This window comes from Ahaetulla prasina, chromosome 4 (assembly GCF_028640845.1).
Source record: "Ahaetulla prasina isolate Xishuangbanna chromosome 4, ASM2864084v1, whole genome shotgun sequence".
NCBI lineage: Eukaryota > Metazoa > Chordata > Lepidosauria > Squamata > Colubridae > Ahaetulla > Ahaetulla prasina.
In genome coordinates, this window is record NC_080542.1 from 19,428,472 (window position 1) to 19,448,483 (window position 20,012).

Consider the following 20,012-nt stretch of genomic DNA (forward strand, 5'->3'; position numbering starts at 1 on the left):
CCATGGGGACACCAAAGAAAAAGAACAGGGAGTGATTTTTCAGGGGGAGTGATTTTATGGGGATAGGTGGGGATTGGCGCGCCATAGTTAGCATAGGAAAAGGAGGTGAGAAACAGATGTACGATGGGTTTACATGTTACAATAAACCCCACCCACATGTTCCTTAACCATAGTTTGATCAAGCACGAAGTAAGTTCACACAACCATGCTAAGTCCTGAACCATGATCACACAAACCTTTGAGCCAAGCCACTTTCTCTAGTGCAGTGTTTTTCAGTCTGAGCAACTTTTAACACTCTTTTTGAACCCTGAAAACTTTAAGATGTGCAGACTTCAGCTCCCAGAATTCCCCAGCCAGAGGGGGCGGAGGGGGGGAATTCTTCCTGCAGGGGGGAATTGTGGGAATTGAAGTTTGTGTGTCTTAAAGTTGCTCAGATTAAAAAGCACTTCTCTCTAGTGTGTGAGCTCCTTGATCAATTCATGTATTTACTATTAACTCTTGACCAATAGAAGCATTTCTGTCAAATTGCTGAAGAGAAGTTAATCCTGGTTCGTCCTCTTAGGTTTCTTTCACCACAACCTGGCGGCCATCGCTCTTCTGGGCTCTTCGTTTGTCTCCATTGCTGGATCTCTCTACTTGGCCTACATCCTTTTTTATGTGCTCCACGACTTCTGTGTCATTTGCATCAGCACCTACATCCTCAACTTTGCCCTCCTGTTTATAAACTACAAACTCCTGGGCTACCTCAACCGTCCACCCCCACTGAAGACAAAAGCCAAGAGGCACTGAACACCATGTTCTTTTGAGCCTGCACAATCCCTGGACCTTGTATTTGAAGATGACCAAGTAGACAGTTTATAGACACCACCTTCATCTTCTTTGCCTAGGAGTTGTTCTTCAGCATGTCTCCCATCATCTTTCAGACTTCAAACATCTCAGAAATCATAACCTGATTTCTATTACCCAGAATTAAAATGGAAGCTACCTTGCACGGTGCAAACCAAAATTAAGCTGTTTTGATTTTAACAATTTTTTAAATGGCATTTTTCCTTAGCTCTTTTAAATTGTTTTATGTATGCTCGTTTTGTACAATTACAGGTTATCCTTCATAACTTTAGACTTACGGATTCTATGATCCACTTTATAAGTGGATTAAGGTGTAGTGGGAGGTTTAATACAGGGGTAGATAGCATCAACATAATATGGGCAACCAAGTCATTGTTACCTGCTCTTTTTTTCATATGCATGGCACATATCACATGCATGTAAAAAGAAGAAGGGTCTTCTCACCAGTTATAATTGCCATTTTCATGCTGTTGGCATCCATCTTTCAGAGATGCCATGCTTAATATAAACTTTTAAAGATTTTGGACTATGATATTAAAAGTGACTCTCCATTGAGCAGTGGCTGCTTAAATTAACACCATTTCACACTGATAATCAGGCCTGGTTTACTTTTCCCATCATTAATTTCTTTTGCTTGGTGTTCCACCATATCATTTGGCAAACCGAAACAGTGTTTCCCAAATAGGAGATAGTGATGCATAGCTACGGAAAAAGAATAGCAAGTTGCAGATAATTATTTTTATTAGAAATAAAACACTACACATTGTAGATAAATTAAAACGGAGACTGGTCTAGATCCAATTAGGTAATACCATCAGTCCTTTAAATACTGATGATGTTACCTAGTTGGGTAACGGAATGTCTGCAAGAAAAAACCAAGCTCAGAGAGCACCAAGGATCCTTCATATCAACTCTGAGTTACAAATACATTTTGTTGGTAGCAAAAATAAATCCAAGAGCATTGTTCTTCAGTTGTGAATTTACAAAAATTGAATTACGACATATTCAGCCACTTAAAATATAGCTAACATGTTAGACTTAAATTTTACAAGGGTAGTTTGGATAACAATTATTTTAAACACTGATTTTGATTTTCTGTATTGGGCACCAAAAGTTCCTGAGCCATTTCTATGTATAACAAAATATATTTGCCAGCCATCGGGCTAATATTTCATTTTGTTTTAATGGAATCGGTTTCTAGCTTCTCATTCCTGTGGCAAGAAAAGAAAGTTGGTCAGAAGGGACCATGCAGGTTCCCTTTTTGTACATTAGAATTATGTTTGTAACAAGCAACATTTCTTCCCATACGTTTTTTAGATGAAATAATGGAGATTTGAAACAATGGAGGAATTGTTCTCTCAGCTAGCAGCAGGGGACGCTGTTTTTCTATTAATACAACCAGCTCTGAATTTAACTCTTTGTAATGTTTTATCCCAAAAATAAAGAGGACAAAGACAAAAATTCAGATTGGCTTTCTGTCTCTAATTGACTCAGTTAAGACTTGTATGATCATGAAGTATATGCTTATGTAAAAGCCAACCCTGTTTTCAAGTTACATCAGTATCTTTTGACTATTTTCTTTCACATAAAGGAAAAGTAATACCTTCTAAAATTCCACTTTTCATTTTTTTTAAAAAAAAATAGTTCTACTGATATATTTTTTAAATTTCTCCTAGAGACGTCTTGATTTATAAATAGAACTTTTTTTAAGAGTGAAGAATATTTGCATAAATTGATTATGCTAAAAATAGCTGTTCAAGGAAAAAGAAATCTTGGAATGATAATGAAAGCAGAATCAGAAACATGTAAAAGATGGGGGGGAAAGACTTGGTGATTATTTCTATTTTCAATTCTGAGTACTATTCAGAAATCTCAAAGACAATTACGTCTTAAGTGCTTCTTTGCATCAGCATTGTAATGCAAAGAAAAATGTAGAGATTAATCCTGTATTTTTTTTAATCTGCAACACGCTTTTTCCAGGGACTGGGGATGCCCCTGGATAGACAGATATATATATATATATTTCTACCGCTTTTGAAAGTTGATGCATTTCACGGCGAGTTACGAGTTATTGAAATAAACGCTTGTTTTATTATTCACACAATCATCTTTTGCCTACGTTACAAAGAGTTATCTGATGGTCTTTAATACCACATTTCCCGTCAGGCTCCTCCCATTTGTCGCGCGAGGCTTTCTGGGATTCGTATTTCCCAGAGCTCCTGTCCAGCTTCGTGGAAGCGCATTTGCTGGACTGCATTTCCCATGCGGCATTGCTTTATCTCCGTCAAAAAAAAAAAACCGCCTGCCATCAGTTCCCCCTTTTTCTCCTAAGAAAAAAAGCAGCTGGTTTAGTCCGCTCCCGAAGTGTGGAAACTGCGGCGGCGTTTCGGCTTGGCGGTAAGATGTCATTTAATAAGGAACATACCATTGTGCTTGCGCAGACGGGGGGGAGGCTTTAGACCCTGCTTTCTTGTTGCCCCAGCACGGAAGGTAGGAGGCAGGTTCCTGGTGTTTATTACGGGTGGGGAGAGGGGGGGATGCAGGCGCTGGGGCGGAATTGGGGTTCGCCTTTCGGCCCCAGGAAACCGCTTGATGGGTTTGGCAGAGTGGGTGGGAGAGAGGATTCAGGGCTCCAGGTGCCCACCCTGGAAAAAGACCCGAGTGGGCGCGTTGCAGCCTTAAAGAAAAGAGGGTTTTAAGAATAATCGTGGGTTATGAAAAGGATATGGGGTAGGAAGGAAGTTGGAACACAATTTTTTTGTGTGTAAAAGCAAAAAACAACAAAACAAAACCTTGCTAGCAACCACTGCAGGGCCCAAAGTGAAACATCTGGAGCAGAGAATGGATGGTGATTCTCCTTTTTTTAAAAAAAAATATATATTTCTGCTTCCTTAGTTGCTTCCAATGAATAACATTCAAACAGTAGGCTCCTTGGGGCAGAGATTGGGATGTGGGAGAGAAGGGCAGGAAATTTTGGTCTCGCCCATGTTGATGGCACCGGTAGTTCTCTGGCGTCTAGGAATCCAGAGGTTTATAGGAACAACTCTGAAAGTGTTTGCATTGGTTTAATCCATTAGGTTAAACCAGGACCAGAATGACAAGAGTGGTGATTGGCAGAAGTCACCTGGTCCCCTTCGGGTATTAGATCTCTTTGAGCTGCCCTCCAAGACATCCTACCTTGTTCATTTTCCCTTACTAAAACTTTAACCTGGAAATGTAAACAGCTAGACATGGCAAGAAAGGGGTGATGATCCCCCACTTCTGGGGATGTGGCAGCTGTTCCAAAAAATGCAAACAATATAATATAAAGTAATAATAAAGAGTAAAGACTGGGGGAAAAAACCCCTCAATTAGTCCTCCCCATGTGGTGCTAATAGTTATATATATTATATATTACATATAGAATTACCTGACAGACTAAAAAGCAAATGTACACATGATTATATCAAACCTTGGAAGGTTTTGATTTGAGATCTGTGGGCTGATACTGGCAATGAATTTTCATAATAAAATATGTTGTTTGCTGCCTTAAATCGCTTCTGAAAGTCAAGATATAAACATTGGAATATATCAGCCACATTTTCAAGTTACTTGGCTTGGCATTCAGACTATGAAGAAACGATGAGATGACATTGCAGTAGATTTCAGACTAAAAACTAGCCCTGAAGCTTGATTAGCAGGTATTCTGAATGATGAATTATGGCAGCTAAATTACTCTGAAAAACATGTTGCCCAGCACTGCCAAATATCTCAGGTAATGAGCATCAAAGGAGACCTTTAGTTCAAGGAGAAGGCAAAGCTTGTGAAATTTGGGACTTGCATTATATAATGTGTTTCTGGGAACGATCTGTTAATGTTTTATGACAATGTTTCTCAACCCTGGCAACTTTTAAGATGTGTGGACTTCAATTCCCAGAATTCCATGGCCAGCCTTCCTGCAGGCTGCAGGAGGAATTTCCCCCTACTGGCTGGGGAATTCTGGGAGTTGAAGTCTGCACTGCTTAAATTCGTCAGGGTTGAAAAACACTACACTTAGATTCCTTAATAGAATATGCTGAAATCCTGTGATTAATACATGTGACAATGTGCCTTTGATTGCTGTCATATTAGCCATGGTTTTGACCATGGGAAGAACAGTGTTGGGTCCTCTAGTCTCTTTACTAGAATTTTGTCCTTGTGACTATCAATTGTAAAATGAGAAAAATTAACAAAAGAGATAATAGTTTAATAGGCTAAATTTTTCTGAGGGTTTCAAAGTAATTTCTAGTTAAATATTTACTATCCTAGAAACAGATGGCTTCTTGAACTATTCTGGAAGCAGTGGCCTGTTAACCTTTCTGTTACAACAATCTTAATTCCTGAATTCTTTGGAATTAGGCACACTTCCTGTTGAGACATTTTCAAGGAAACTAGCCAAGTTCAAGAATTTAGGGAGTGGAGAAAAAGCACTTTCCTTTTTCTGATAATCATAAACCTCTTGTTGGTCCTTATAGGAAGCAGGAATCTGGAACACAGAAATGCTAGAGTAGATCTTACAGCAACACTCCTGCCCCAAAATAAATTATAAATGTAAGATAGAAATTTGGGGCAAATGCAAGGAGGAAGAACAACATGTTATTTAGAAAAGGTAAATAAACTTTTCTCAGTAAAACAAAGAGTAAATTCAGATATCATGCCACATTATTGGTTGTTTTACCCTGGTTGTTGAAAAAGCCATAATCGGCTGGATTTACACATACTACTTAATCCAAACCACATAAATCAACTTTTTGCTTCATCACCCTTGATGTGTGAGTCCAGCCAGTATGAACTGAAGATAAAAGAGTGAAAAAAAGAGATCCAGAGTGTTGAACAACTTACCAGAAGCAAGTCCCTGAAATTCATTTGCAAGAAAGCACGCTTAGTGTCATAAGTTTCATGTAAGTGCTGTGCTTAAAAGTCACCACTAAAAATGAGCTGGCAGATTCTTGAGTAATACCTTCTGGTTTTTTTTTCTCCCCATGTTGCTGCCTAGTCCACATTTTAATGGCTTCCTGCTGATTGACTGCAGTCCCTAACAAGCTTGCAGATTCCCCGGGCATCAGCTGACAAGACAGTTGCCGCCATAATCATTTCCAGATTCCAAAAACTTTACCGGCGCTCCGGGATTTCATAAGCCTGTTTGCCTGACGCCTTTCTAGTCCTGTAGCCTTACCCCTCCCTGCAGGTTTCAGCTGCTTGGGGTGAAATGAGGCCAAAGTCACAGGCAGAGCTCAGCTGTCTTATATGTACAGGCATTGCCGAGAACATGAAGGTTGTGGAGAGGGGCCAGTCAGAATGGTTGTATGGAATTACCTGGGGGGGGGGACTTAATGGATCTGTGGGGAAGGGAAATCTGCCAGACCTGGAGAAGAGGTAGGTGCATTTGCCACTCCTGAGCTTCTGCTTTGAGTTGTGGCTTCCAGGGTCACCAAGCCATAAGATTTCCTTCTGCACCTCAAGCCAGGTATCCTGGTTTCCTGTTGCTTTAATTTCTCAGCCTTTTGGCTAGTTTGGGATAGAGTTGTGGGCCACTATTTGACCACCTAACATTAACTGTGAATGTCCTGTTTTTCAAAAGTTCTTAGGGCAGTGTGTTCTCAACCTTGACAGCTGAAGGTGTGTAGACTTCAACCCCCAGAATTCCCCAGCCAGCTATGTGGCGTTGAAGTTCACACATCTTCAAGCTACCAAGGTTGATAAACATTGCTTTAGGGTTTATTGTCCTTCCAAATTTGGAAAGAACTAATAATGCTGGTTCACTTTCCACCTCTTTGCTTGCCCTTCTCTAAAGCTCTGTTGGGTCTTGTCTATTAGGCATCAGCTCCCATTGTTTCTGATTGATTACTGGTCATGAGGGGTAACTGTTCAAGAACATCTGATATGCCATCAGTTCTCCATCACAGTACACCAAACTAAGAAACCAAAGTTAGGAATGCTAATACTGTACTATTATTATTATTTATAAGGCTGCAGCAACAGAACCTTGCAAGTCTGAATACGCTTCTCCCCTCCCTCCTTTTATCTTGATGAGAACTAGGCAAGGTCTTGCAAAGATGCTTTCTCAGGTTACAGTTCTGGCTCAAACTCAGATTTCCTTTATCTGACTGTTGTCTTGGTTGTGGCTCTTCCTCCTGTTCCTCAGGGTTATTCCTTCTGCCCTTCACTCTGGTCTAGATTCTCACCAGAGTGTCTCACTGTAGACTAGGTGTCAAACTCAATTTCATTGAGAGCCGCATCAGGATTGTGTTTGACCTTGGGGAGGGGGCGTGGCCAGGGAGGATGTGGCCAGCTCGGCGTCACTCGTGTTTGCGCATGTGGTAGCCTGAGCACTCTGCCAGTGGAAATTCCCGAGTTCTGTTTTCAGCCATGCCGGCCTCCTGCAACCCTCTAGAGGCCTGCGAAAACGGAGCTCAGGAGGGCTGCCTGTGGCCCTCCCAAACTCCGTTTTTGCTGACAGAGGCACCACGGGCCAGTCCTTCATTGTTTCCAGGGGAGCCCCGTGGGCCAGATCTAAGCACCCTTTGGGGCAGACCTGGCCCGTTTGACACCTCTGCTGTAGACATTCAAATGGGGGCTTCCTTGCTGGACTTTTTTCCTTTTTGTTTTCTTTTACTGAGGACATCAAGGTGGAAGGCAAACCTGGAATTCATTCCCTACCATGCTTTGTTTGCACCTTCAGGGATTTACTTTGTATGGAGGAGCCATCATGTCTGTGTGATCCTAAAACAAGATTAGATTAGACTTCCGCCTATCAAAAGGAAGGCAGTCATCCTATAAGGTTGTCTGGAAAATTATGTTGGTTCATTACAAAACATCCCCAAATTGCAAGAGAATATTTGGGGATCAGCTTCTCTCTTTCTCTCTCAGCCCAAGCCACCTTGCAGATTTATTCAAAGGATAGAAGAAAATTACTAGCATCCCCTGGACTGAGAGAAGAATACCGTGGGTTCCAGTGATGTTACTGTCACAATATTACTATTTTGTTATAAAATGGTACCTAAGAAATTTTTATTGAAGGCCTGTAGAAGTCGCGGCAAAGAATGAATATGTCTGAGCATGAATGCAAAATTCTTCTTTTTTTTTTGCTCTGGAGGAAAGATACAGATACAGATCGATCAGTACTACACAAAGCAGGTGAATAAGTGTGTTAAAGTTTTACTCCGGAGTCTTCAGCAGTTTTAAGATGGAAGCTTAAATGGAGATACAGTAAACAGGTAGTCCTTGGCTTGCAACCATTTGTTTAATGACCAATTGAAGTTACAATGGCACTGAAAAAAGTGACTTATGACCGTTTTTCACGCTTACAACAGTTGTGGCATCCCGTGATCACGTGGTCAAAATCCAGATGTATGACAACTGGCATGTATTATGACGGTTGCAGTGTCCCAGGGTCATGTGATCCCCTTTCGTGACCTTCTGACAGCAATGGGAAAGCCAGATTCACTTAATAACCAATGTTACTAACTTAACAACTGGGGTGATTCACTTAATGGCTGTGGCAAGAAAAGTCGTAAAATGGGGCAAACCTTACTTAACTACTTGTCTTGCTTAGCAATGGAAATTTTGGCCTCAATTGTGGTTATATGTTAAAGAGTGCCTGTATTTGAATAATTTATTCTTTGCTGGGTGCAAAACAAATTTAAGTCTGCATTGGGACACACCAGCCATAACTTTTGCATAGATTTTGAGAAGTAACTACTGAGTCTCTAGCACTGATCAGAACGCAAAGATCTGCTTTGGGGGCAGAGAAGGCAAGAAAAGAAAATATATATTTGTTTTGGGTGGCTGATTAGTGAAAGAACACATAGTTGGAAGTGCACAAAGTAATCTACCCAAATGAAAAAAAGAACGTAAATGCTTTTTTGTCCCAAGCAGGCGTAAATCTTATAGACCAGGAAACGATTTTTAATGTTTCTCCTCATGCTGAGAAGAGAGTGGAGCAGAAGATAGAAAATTCTAGAAATAATTGAAATTTCCTTTTTTTAATTAAAGTTTTTTATTTTATAAACAAACATTTAGTACTTCAGTCATTCCTTCCGTGTGACTTCTCAGTGTTTTCTTCATGGCTCCAACTTTTTGTTGTTTTTTCTTTCTTCACTTCAATTTAAACTATTACCATTTTTCCACAAATACACTGTTCTAATTATACCATTTTCTTACTAAACCTTTTTTCTAACCAATGGTAGAATTTATCCCATATCTTAAAATATTCTGAATCCTTTCTTTCTCTAATCATCAAGGTTAATTTATTCATTTCTGCACAATCTAAAAATTTTCTAATAATTTCTCCTTCCAGGGGTATTTTCTCTGCTTTCCAATTTTGTGCAAAAACAATTCTTGCTGCTGTTATTACATGATATTTTCTCTGGTAGAATCCCCAATAAGAACAGCTCTGGTTTTGAGTCAGTTTGTTGTTGGGTCATTCCTTCTAACCAGTCCTTTATTTTCTCCCAATAATTTTTGTCTTCTGGGCATGTCTACCACATATTTCCTATTTTTGATAACAGGTCAAATAGAACAGTATTTTTCAACCTTGGCTGCTTCAGGAAATGCTGGCTGGGGGATTCTGGGAGTTGAATTCCACATATTTTGAAGTGGAAAAGATTGTAAAATAAGGAAGTAAACATGAATACTAATGTCCCATAACCCACCTTGTATTTTATGATAGGTGTGTGGGGAGGGAAAATGTAATTTAGTAATTAACAAAGGGGGAGTATTCTTGAGCGTTTCCCTAGTCTGAAGAAGGGAGGGTCCAGAGCAAGAGAAATAAGAGGAAGGGACCCAAATATAGAAAAAAAGTGGGTGTGTAATATCTCTAGAAGAGATATTACAAACAACGCCAGCTGTTGTAATACACAGGGTTTTTTTCCTCCAGTGAAATTATTTCTACAGGCCTCTTAAATATTTCTTGGTTATTACATTTAAGAATGCCTTACTGTATAGGTAGTCTTTGACTTACAACAGTTCATTTAGTGACCGTTTGAAGTTACAACAGCACTGGAAAAAGTGACTTATGACTGGTTTTCATACTTAACAACTGGTGCAGCGTCCCCTCTGGCCAGGGGATCAAAATTCAGAAGCTTGGCAATTGACTCATCTTTATGATGATTGCAATGTTCTAGGGTCACGTGATCTCACTTTTGCAACCTTCTGACAAGCAAAATCAACAAGGAAGCCAGATTCGCTTAACAACTGCAATGATTCACTTAACAATTGTGGCAAGAAAAGGTTGTAAAATGAGGCAAAACTCACGACTGTCTCACTCAGTCCCAAAAATTTGGGGCTCAAATGTTGTCATAAGTCAAGGACTATCCATATAAACAAATCCTTTAGAATATATAAAATTTGAATCAGTAAATGGATTTTCCTTTTCTTTCTGTCCTTCCCTGATAGAAACAGAGGGTACCAATCATTGTAGAACAAGGAAGTTGGCAGGCAATAATATAGTCTATTTGAGGAGAATAATTCTTTTCAATTTCTGTTGGCTTTGGGTGGAGACTTGCTTTCATTTCCCCCCCATTATGCTCTGTTAAACAAATTCAGTCTTGAAGCTGGTAAAACTATCCAGTTCCTGAGATTGTTGTATTGCACGGTTTGAAGGGAGGGTAATTGTGCTGTGAAAGCTGTTTTAATATCTTTCGGAGGAAATTTGCAACTTTAGACTTTGAATGACAGGCAGTTTTTGACTAATTTAAGAACTGTGCCAAGTTATTACTCAGAAAGTTTTGGAGCGTTTTGCTGTTCTACGTGGCTTTTGCTATGAGACAATTGGGCAAGATCTAGTATACTGAGAGGATGCAATATCTTTTTTAAAAAAATAGAGGAAGAAAAACAATTTTCTAGGTGTAGGAAGAGGTTTTTGCCTCTTTTCCTTCCTCTCATTTAAGACGAAAAAGACATTGTGGAGTCCTTGGTGTTCTCTGAGCTTGGTGGTTTTTTTGCAGACGTTTCATTGCTAAACTAGGTAACGTCATCAGTGTGCACTGCAGACATTACATCTTTTTAGTGTGCTGGATCTCCTCTCAGATGCTCACAGTTTGCATGTATACATCAACCACCTTACAAAGGTACTCCAAGTAGAGTGTTTTTCAATAGCATCCATCCATATTTTTAAGATTGCTAGTTCAGCTATCAAGGAATAAAGCAGTCATGCTTTAAAAAGGTAAAGGTAAGGTTCCCCTCGCAAATATGTGCTAGTTGTTCCCGACTCTAGGGGGCGGTGCTCATCTCCATTTCAAAGCTGAAGAGCCAGCGCTGTCTAGAGACGTCTCCGTGGTCATGCGGCCAGCATGACTAAACGCCAAAGGCACATGGAACGCTGTTATCTTCCCACCAAAGTTGATCCCTATTTTTTCTACTTGCATTTTTTACGTGCTTTCGAACTGCTAGGTTGGCAGAAGCTGGGACAAGTAATGGGAGCTCACCCCATTACATGGCAGCACTAGGGATTTGAACCACTGAACTGTCAACTTTTCGATCGACAAGCTCAGCGTCTTAGCCACTAAGAAACCGCGTCCCTAGTCATGCTTTAGATGAGTGAATTGGGTCATCTCTTGTCACATTTAGGGAATGCACAAAGGCCCTGCCAAAGGGGACAGCGACCAGACGTGGGAAAAACGGAAGCCTCCACGGAGAGATCTGTGTGACTTCTCATCTTAAGAGTAAGTACTGCAGAGGCCAAGGAAGGCTGAAGTGGGATTTTGTTACACTTGAAGGGATAACCTGGTGATTAAAGCGAGGTTTCACAGTCGTGGCATTTTCTAGGCATGTGGACTTTAAATTCCAGAATTCCATAGCCAGCATAGCCACTGAGAAGAATTCTGGGAGTTGAAGTCCGCACAGCTAGAAGTTGCCAAAGGTGGCAAATACTGGATTAAGGCATTGGTGAGTCCCAAATTTGAATCAGAATCTTAGATGTTCAAGTTCCCTGGGTGACTTTAGACCAATCCCTGTCTCAATCCAGGAGCTGGAGCGGTGAAGATGATGGATTGAGAATGGGGAGGAGACCCAAGTTGACCAGGTGACTTTGGGCCAGTCCTGTTCTTTCGGTCAACTGACTTCTCAAGGTTGTGTTGTGGGGATGAAACGAAGGTTTCCCCTAGATGTAGCCTTCAGTTCTTAGAGGACAGATGGAATATTAAACTTAATAAATAAACAGAGGTGTGAATCCAGTCGTTCTGCCTGAATCTATCTTCAGACCCAGTTTAGCAACTATCTTAGTTTCCTTCCTTGTTTAAGGAGCCTGCTGAATTTTTACTCATGAAATGTCTACTGTGCAGTTATTACCCAGCTGCTCAGAAGTTGTTCCTGACTTAATGTCCTGAACTGGAAACATTAGGCTTCCATTTCAAGGGAACTTTTAAAAAATGGAAACAAAGTACAGATAGTCCTCGACTTACAATCATTCATTTAGTGACCTTTCGAAGTTTCGACAGCACTGAAAAAAAGTGACTTATGAGCATTTTTCATGCTTATGACCATTTCGCCATCCCCCCATGGTCACGTGATTAAAATTGGGACGCTTGACCATTGCTTCACATTTATGATGGTTGCAGTGTCTGTGTGTGTGTGTGTGTGTGTGTGTGTGTGTGCCATGTGATCCCCTTTTGCGATTTTCTGACAAGCAAAGTCAATGAGGAAGCCAGATTCACTTAACAGTGTTAATAACTGCAGTGATTCACTTAACAACTATGGCAAGGAAGATCATAAAATGAGGAAAAACTCAACTGTCTTGCTTACCAACAGAAATTTTGAGCTAAACTGGGATTGTAAATCGAGGACTATCTTTAATCTGGTTCCCCCCCCCCCATGAGGTATGCCCAAAAGAGCGTCCTCAGGGATATATTTTGTACATCATTAAGTCTGATGTTTGTTTATCAAGCTGTGTTTGGTTATGCTGCCCTATATAGATTTTTCTGTTTGTGCTGCACTTAAACCGCACCTTTAATTTGTCCTCTGGGACACCTTGTGTTCAGATCACAATTTTTTTGGTCAGGCTAAAGGTTCAATAAAGGAAAGCAAACAATAGCAACGGCACAGAAATATTCAATTGGTCACGACTGCTTCTGTTTGTTTCTTGTTATTATGCACCGTTCCTCTGCCATCACGGTTAAATAATTCCAGGCAGCTTACGGAGGTAAAACAATCACAGGACCATTAGAACAATAGGCACAAGCACAATAAAACACAGCCAGTAACGCAACATGGCTTCTTGTTGTTATTCCCAACAGATGAAGATCTGAAAACCATGGCTGCTGTTCTGCCTGTTTTGACACCAACATATCACTGCCCAGCCTTATGGAATACATTGCACACACACGCACGCACCCTATGAAAATGGATCCTTCCTCATTACCATTTAGGAGAAAAATACCAACAACAATCCAAAAGGACTGTTATCATTTCTCTTCTCAATATCTCAATATCTATGGAGATTCTCAGTCATCTAGGTCATGGTTGTCCCAAAGGTGCTTTTTCAAGAGGCAACTGGACTTTCTCTTCTCAGTGCTAACAAGGAGGGAGCCATCTTTGTATGGGGATACAATGAATTCCACAAGGCTGGGCAGTGACATGTTGGCGGGGAAGGGAGTCAAAACAGAGTAGGTTGCAATCACTGCATCATGATTGTCACTTTTCTATGTGTGCCATCGCTCGTACAACAGGTCAAGGCTTCCATCTCAATGCCATGGCTGCCACGTTGCCTGCTTTGACCTGCCCTGTAGAGGAGGCTGACAAAACTACAAAGATGGGAAGTTCATGGTCCTAACTCCCCCCCCCCCGGATTTGCAAGAGAGAAGTGGTGGTGGTGTTATGCTTTCATAGTTGGTAATTTGATAGCAGCTGATCCAGAAGTTGGCCAGGACTCAGGGGTCAGTTTGATACAAGAAGGACTTCTGAAGTGAGTTAGCACATTTTTTTCTCTCTTCAGGCGTCTATGGTAAAGAGAATTATGTGGAAAACACTGCTGCGGATAGAGCTGGGACCAGCAGGGAGCCAGGCCCCTTGCGTGCTCCCCTTCCTTCTCCCTGGACTCCGATATGGTTCATCTTCAGCTATCGATCAGCATCACGAGCTGGCCAGGGAGCGATCCAAGACGGTCACCTCTTTCTACAATCAATCTGCCATTGATGCAGCCGCTGAAAAGGTGAGTGTAAATAAATAGTTACGTTTATTGTTTTGACTCCAGGTCATAACATAGGGATGTCATAATATACAATAAAATAACAACAAAAGAGTGAAATTATAAGATTAGAGTACAATACATAGAGTACAGTGGCTCAATATATAAGTAGTCCTTAACTTGCAGCCACAATTGAGCCCAAAATTTATGTTGCAAAGCAAGAAATTTGTTAAGTGAGTTTTGCCCCATTTTATGACTTTTCTTGCCACATTTGCTAAGTGAATCACCACAGTTCTTAAATTAGTAATGCTGTTGTTAAGTGAATCCGGCTTCTCCATTGATTTTGCTGGTCAGAAGGTCACCAAAGGTGATTACATGACCCCGGGACATTGCAACTGTCATAAATATGAACAGTTGTCAAGCATCCAAATGTAAACCACGTGTCCATGGGGATGCTGCAATGGTCATAAGTGTGAAAAATGGTCAACAGTCACTTTCTTCAGGCCTGTTGTAACTTTGAACGATCACTAAATGAAGTGTTGGAAGTCGAGGACGACTTATAATAGACGTTCAGGTGCTCCTCGACTTACAACCATAATGGAGCCTGCCCATTTGGGCTTGTCAGTCATAAGCCGGGTCACCACGTGAATGGATGCATTTTTACAATCTTTTTTTTTTTTTTGCAGCGGTTGTTAAGTGAATCCATTGTTTATAGGCTGTTTTTGCCGAAAACCAAAAGTAAATGTTGCTTTTTGGCAAAAATGTGAATTGTGGCCATGTGACACCAAAAATGCATAAATGTGGACTGGTTGCCAAGCGCCCACAGTGGGAGGGGCAGCCATTGGAACTTCAGAACCTGGCTACAAGGTGGTCCGTCATAATTTCAAATTATCGAATGTCGCTAAACTGCTGCTCATAAATTGAGGATTACCTACATTAGAGGTAAAAAGGTTGCAACCTAACAAAGCCCAAGCTATAACGAAGGACTTAAACATTTCTTTCTAAGATGAAATGAACCAAAGTCAAGATAGCAACTTGGTTGCTGACAGATAGAAAAACATCTGAAGAGATGAAAGATGGGCAACTTTACAACTCGTGAAATTCTGGGAATTGAAGTCCACAGGTCGTGAAGTTGTCATAGTTGCCCACCCTTATGCAAGAAGCTAATTCCATTTTTCAAGGTCACAGCCCTTGAGTTCATCGGCCATTAGTGATTTAGCTCTGAGGTTATTTGCGAATGGGGCAGTGAAGGCCGTAACGGAGAACGTCCTTCACCTGGCCACCACTGAAAGGACAGAGGCCTTGTCCAACAGGGAGCTTACAAAGCCTCCCTCCCAGATACAAGGAGAGCGTGGCCTGTAGGCGAAGGGATATTAAAGTCCTTCAAAAGAGGACTGAGGATAGATATTGCAGCCAAGTCCCCGTTCATAGCTCAGACATAACCCGATGAAGCATAGATCAGACATAACCGGACGGGACAGCCATTCCTGTTTCTCCACCACCTTCCGATAAAACCTCGGCCTTGAGACAGGACCAGGACTAGGTCGAGCACCCTGACGGCAGGAGCATATTTAACCCCAGGACTGAAATAAAAGGACAGGTCCGAGCAGGCATGTTACATTCCTGAAGGGTGCCTGACCTAGTTGGCTACAGATTTGTTAGTTTTGGCATAGTTAATGCCCTTTCGGTGTTCATGGCGAGGAGTTTGGGTGGAGTTAGACTTAGCAGAGTTTCTCTGTTATTTCATTTCCTGGGAAGACAGCCAGTGTGCTTTGAATGCCGCAGACACAAAGTCTTTGGATCCTAATTTGCTCATTCCTGGTTGAAATAATTCCCTCAGCACAGTATTCCTCAACCTTGGCAGCTTGAAGATGTGAGCACTTCAACTCCCAGAATTCCCCAGCCCACTTGCAATCGGCAACCAGCAACTACATCTCGATGTTACAAACCATGTTAGTTTATCAGAAATAAGAAACACAAAGAAAAACGAAAATAAAGGGACAGTACAGAAGGAAAAAGAAAAGAGGGAAAAGCAGACTAAATGGGAAAAGAAAAAAAAAACACCATTTTCCGTCTCTCTTTATTGTGGGACCATGCAACTTAAAGTTGCCAAAGTTGAAAAACTGCTCTCATGCAGGGGTCCTCAACCCCCGGTCTCTGGACAGGCACTGATCTACTGCATGACAGAAACCGGGCTGCACAAATAAGGAGTTGCTGGCCATTATAACTGGGTTTAGTTTGTGTCTGGAAATTTTATTGTTTATTTATTTAAAACATTTATATAGCTGCCAATCTTTCAGCCAGCTCTGGGCAGCTACCAATCAAGATTTAAAACACATATAAAATAGTTTTAAAAACTATAAAATACTATCATGTGTTTTTAAATGTTAAAAAAATAACAAAAACCAGGCGGCAGTCCATCTTAACATACCCTCATGGAATGATTTCTAATTCTGCATGTTACGAAGAGGATCACCAACAAAACTTTGGAGGGCATCATGGATTTGAGAACTACAGCAGGGGTCTCCAATCCTGGCAACTTTAAGATTTGTGGATAATACCTAGAATTTCTCAGCCAGCCATGCTGGCTAGGGAATTCTGGGAGTTGAAGTTCATAGGTCTTAAAGAGGCCACATTTGGAGAATCCTGGGCAGGCAATAATGATTTTTTTTTTTGTTATAGGACGCTGTGCTTACTGGCACTCTGGGAGCCTCTAGAGGTTTTGTGAACATGCTTTCTGTTCTCTTTGCAGCCTTCTGTGAGGTTGACACCTACCACCATGTTGTATTCTGGACGTTCTCAGGATGGCAGCCACCTTTTGGTAGGTGTGAGATTACCTCCATGATGTTACTTCCCAAATATCGAAATCTGCTTTTCATTTTTTCCCTTCCCTGCTTGGAATTATGGGGTTTATTCAGTGGTGGAATTCAGCCAGTTTGCACCACTTCGGGAGAACCGGTTGTTAATTTTCTGTGTAGTTTGGTAAACTGGTTGTTGGAAGAAATCATTGGGGGCAGAGAACCGGTTGTTAAATTACTTGAATCCCACCCCTGGGTTTATTGCTGCCTCAGGGGCTGTTCTACACATTGAGAAATCTTGGTTTGTATGCTAACTCTTTAAGAGCAGGAAGTATCTTTCGGGAGGCTGGATCCAAGAGTGTACACCTAATAGGTGTGACCTAGAAAAGGTGCATCATATGATTCTGTTATATGTCTAGAATAAAAACATGCTTTTTTTCAGGTGACACCAGTGGTGGGCATTCAGGCGAACTGGATGTTAAGATACTGCTTAGTTCGGCAAACTGACAAATCCCACCACTGGCTGGCCCCGCCCTGTCCATGCCCCCTGGGGTTGCCATTCAGCATGGGGAAGTTGCAGGGGCCTGATGGGAGGCGCACTGATCAGCTGGGAAGCTGTGAAAGTGTGAATGAGCCTGCAGCGCCGATCAGCTAGGAGGCTGTCACTCCCCTGCAGCCCAAAAGAAGACCATGTGACCACCAGTGTTAAAAAAAGTTCAGTCAGACTTTCCAACTTCACGAAGTTCTTTCTTCTTTCCCCCCTCCCACCCCCAGAAGTTGAAAAGTCTGACTGAACTTTTTTTCAAACTGGAAGTCACATGGTCTTTTGTTGCCCCACACACTGGAGAACAGAGCTAGAAGGCAGGTTAGTCAGGGAATGGGATGTGGCAGGAGTGAGGATTTTGCATTATCATTGATCTGGAATGGGGTGGAAATCAGGATTTTGCATTATCATTGGTCTGGAATGGGGTGGAAGTGAAGATTTTGCATTATGATTGCTCATAAGTAAGAAAGAACCAGTAAAAGAGAAATGAAAAAATCCCTATCTGTAGATCAGCGTTTTTCAGTCTTGGCAAGATTAAGATGGGCAAATTTCATGCTGCCTTGGAAATTCTGGAATTGAACTCCATGCACCTTAAAATTGCCAAAGTTGAGAAGCATGGGTCTACACTACAGCTTAGGAGTTTCCATTCCTGATTTATTTAGAGTTTGGTGCAATTAAATAAATCAGTTGTGGTTTTCCTAACAAAAAGTGATTAAAGCGATATGAACCATTACTGGACTTTTTGTGAGAAACTGAATTAAAAGTTGATCTGGGCTTTGATGATTAGATATGGGATTATGGAAATAATGTAAACAAATATTAATCTTGGAAAGAGTTTGATATATTTTTACTTTTATCTGTACCAAAAAAAGTTGAAAGTATTCTTTTTTGGTTTTCCTTCTACTCCTCTTTCTTTCTTACACTTTCACTCTTTTTCTTTCCAGAGCCTTTCTTTTTTCCAAATCTGTTTTTTATTCATTTATCCCTTAGCTTTGTATTTTTTTGATGTATGAAGGATCAAATACTCAGCCATTATAATTCTATATTATAAAATCATATCAAGATTTAGACTGAAAACCAGTGGGAGCCATCTCATATAAGGCAGGCTCTGAGTCTCTCTAACCAAAAAGTGTTTATCAATAGAAGAAAATATTTGTAGCTCACTCTTGAACTGTGGGGTCCTTGGTGCTCTCTGAGCTTGATGGTTTTCTTGCAGATGTTTCATTACCAAGCTAGGTAACATCATCAGTACTAGAAAGGAGTGGAGTTTGCGCTTATTTTCATATACTAGTGCAGGGATAGTCAAGCTTTTTATACCTACCGCCCACTTTTGTATCTCTGTTAGTAGTAAAATTTTCTAACCGCCCACCAGTTTCACAGTAATGGTGATTTATAAAGTATGGAAGTAACTTTACTTTATAAAATTTATAAAGCAGAGTTACAGCAAGTTAAAGCATATAATAATAATTACTTACCAAATACTTTGTTGGACTTTTGCTAAGATTGGCAGAATAAATCTTTATAAAACAATTTACTGTAGTTAAATCTATCTTTTTATTTATACTTTGCATACATAGAAGCATGAAGTCTGATGAAATTACATTTAATTAATTAAATTATTAATGAGATCCTGAGGCTGAGGCTGTGAAACTAAATACTGAGTACCTGGCTCAATTTTTTTAAGGAACAAACGAAAGTCTCCTCTTTCGGAAATGTTCAGAAGGTTTCTTTCTTTAGTCATAATATGATTAACAGCACTAAAGCCTGATTCCACAAGATATGAGGTAAGGAAAGGTATTTTGCACATATTTGGATATAAGACAGGCATTTTTTTATTTTGCCATAAGTTTTCATATCCATCACTATCAAATTTATGTTTACTTTCTTCATCATATCTAATTTCTAACGGTTCTTCTTGGCAAGTTGTATCAGCCTCTTCAATATTTTTGGTAAAAGGATTTTTCATCCAGTCATACACCTTCAATTTCAAAATATCTTCAAATCGTTTTTCCATGTCCAATTTAAGTACATTGAGGTGGCTACTGAATCTGTCAATATCCTCTGGAGTTACATCATCTTTTATAGGTGATAATTCAGGAAACTGATGAAATTCTCTCTTCAATAGATTATATCAAAGTAGTTCAAGTTTGTCAATAAATAATGACCCAATACTTTGGCAACCTATAAGAGTTATATTAGCTCCTTGAAGCTGCAAATTGACATCATTAAATCTCTTGAAAATATCTGCCAAATAAAAGGCATCATTCTTTACTGTTTTTAACTGTTGACACAGATTGGTCTCATTATTACTTTCAAAAAATTGTATGACACTATTATATAATGCTACAAAACGAGCCAAAGATATACCCTTTGACAGCCACTGAACTTCTGTGTGCAAAAGTAACGTAATAAAATCTTCATTATTGTCCTGGCAAAGCTGTCGAAACATTCTATCATTTTTTGCATTGGATTTGATCTTTTTTACGGCTCAAATTATTATAGTTAATGATGAATGGAAACTTGTACTTAGATGTTTTCCTACAAGATGTTGTCTGTGCACCACACAATGAATACATAAAACATTTGGCACTTCTTCCTTCAAATAAGCAACAAATCCACGATAGCAACCTACCATTGATGGTGCTCCATCAGTAGTGTATGCAACAATATTATTCAAAGAAAA

General features: G+C 40.3%; 2 protein-coding genes across 3 annotated transcripts in view; both read left to right on the plus strand.

Moving 5' to 3' along the window:
• The window catches only part of VKORC1 (vitamin K epoxide reductase complex subunit 1), an 88,289-nt gene extending 85,967 nt beyond the window's left edge, over window positions 1-2,322 (plus strand). The window contains exon 5 of the mRNA XM_058180275.1: window positions 563-2,322. Within this exon, the coding sequence (XP_058036258.1) occupies window positions 563-789 (227 nt within the window). The 3' untranslated portion in view covers window positions 790-2,322. The remainder of the gene's footprint in view (window positions 1-562) is intronic.
• Window positions 2,323-3,091: 769 nt separating this feature from the next.
• BCKDK (branched chain keto acid dehydrogenase kinase) overlaps window positions 3,092-20,012 on the plus strand; it is a 55,877-nt gene continuing 38,956 nt past the window's right edge. Inside the window, exons 1-4 of one of the 2 annotated variants that reach the window (XR_009154911.1) lie at window positions 3,092-3,243; window positions 11,434-11,528; window positions 13,796-14,011; window positions 16,740-16,808. Coding sequence is in view for 1 of the 2 variants with exons in the window: in XM_058180994.1 (XP_058036977.1) it covers window positions 13,802-14,011; window positions 16,740-16,808 (279 nt within the window). In the remaining variant the exon portion in view is untranslated. The remainder of the gene's footprint in view (window positions 3,244-11,433; window positions 11,529-13,795; window positions 14,012-16,739; window positions 16,809-20,012) is intronic. The other variant, XM_058180994.1, reaches the window with a different exon arrangement.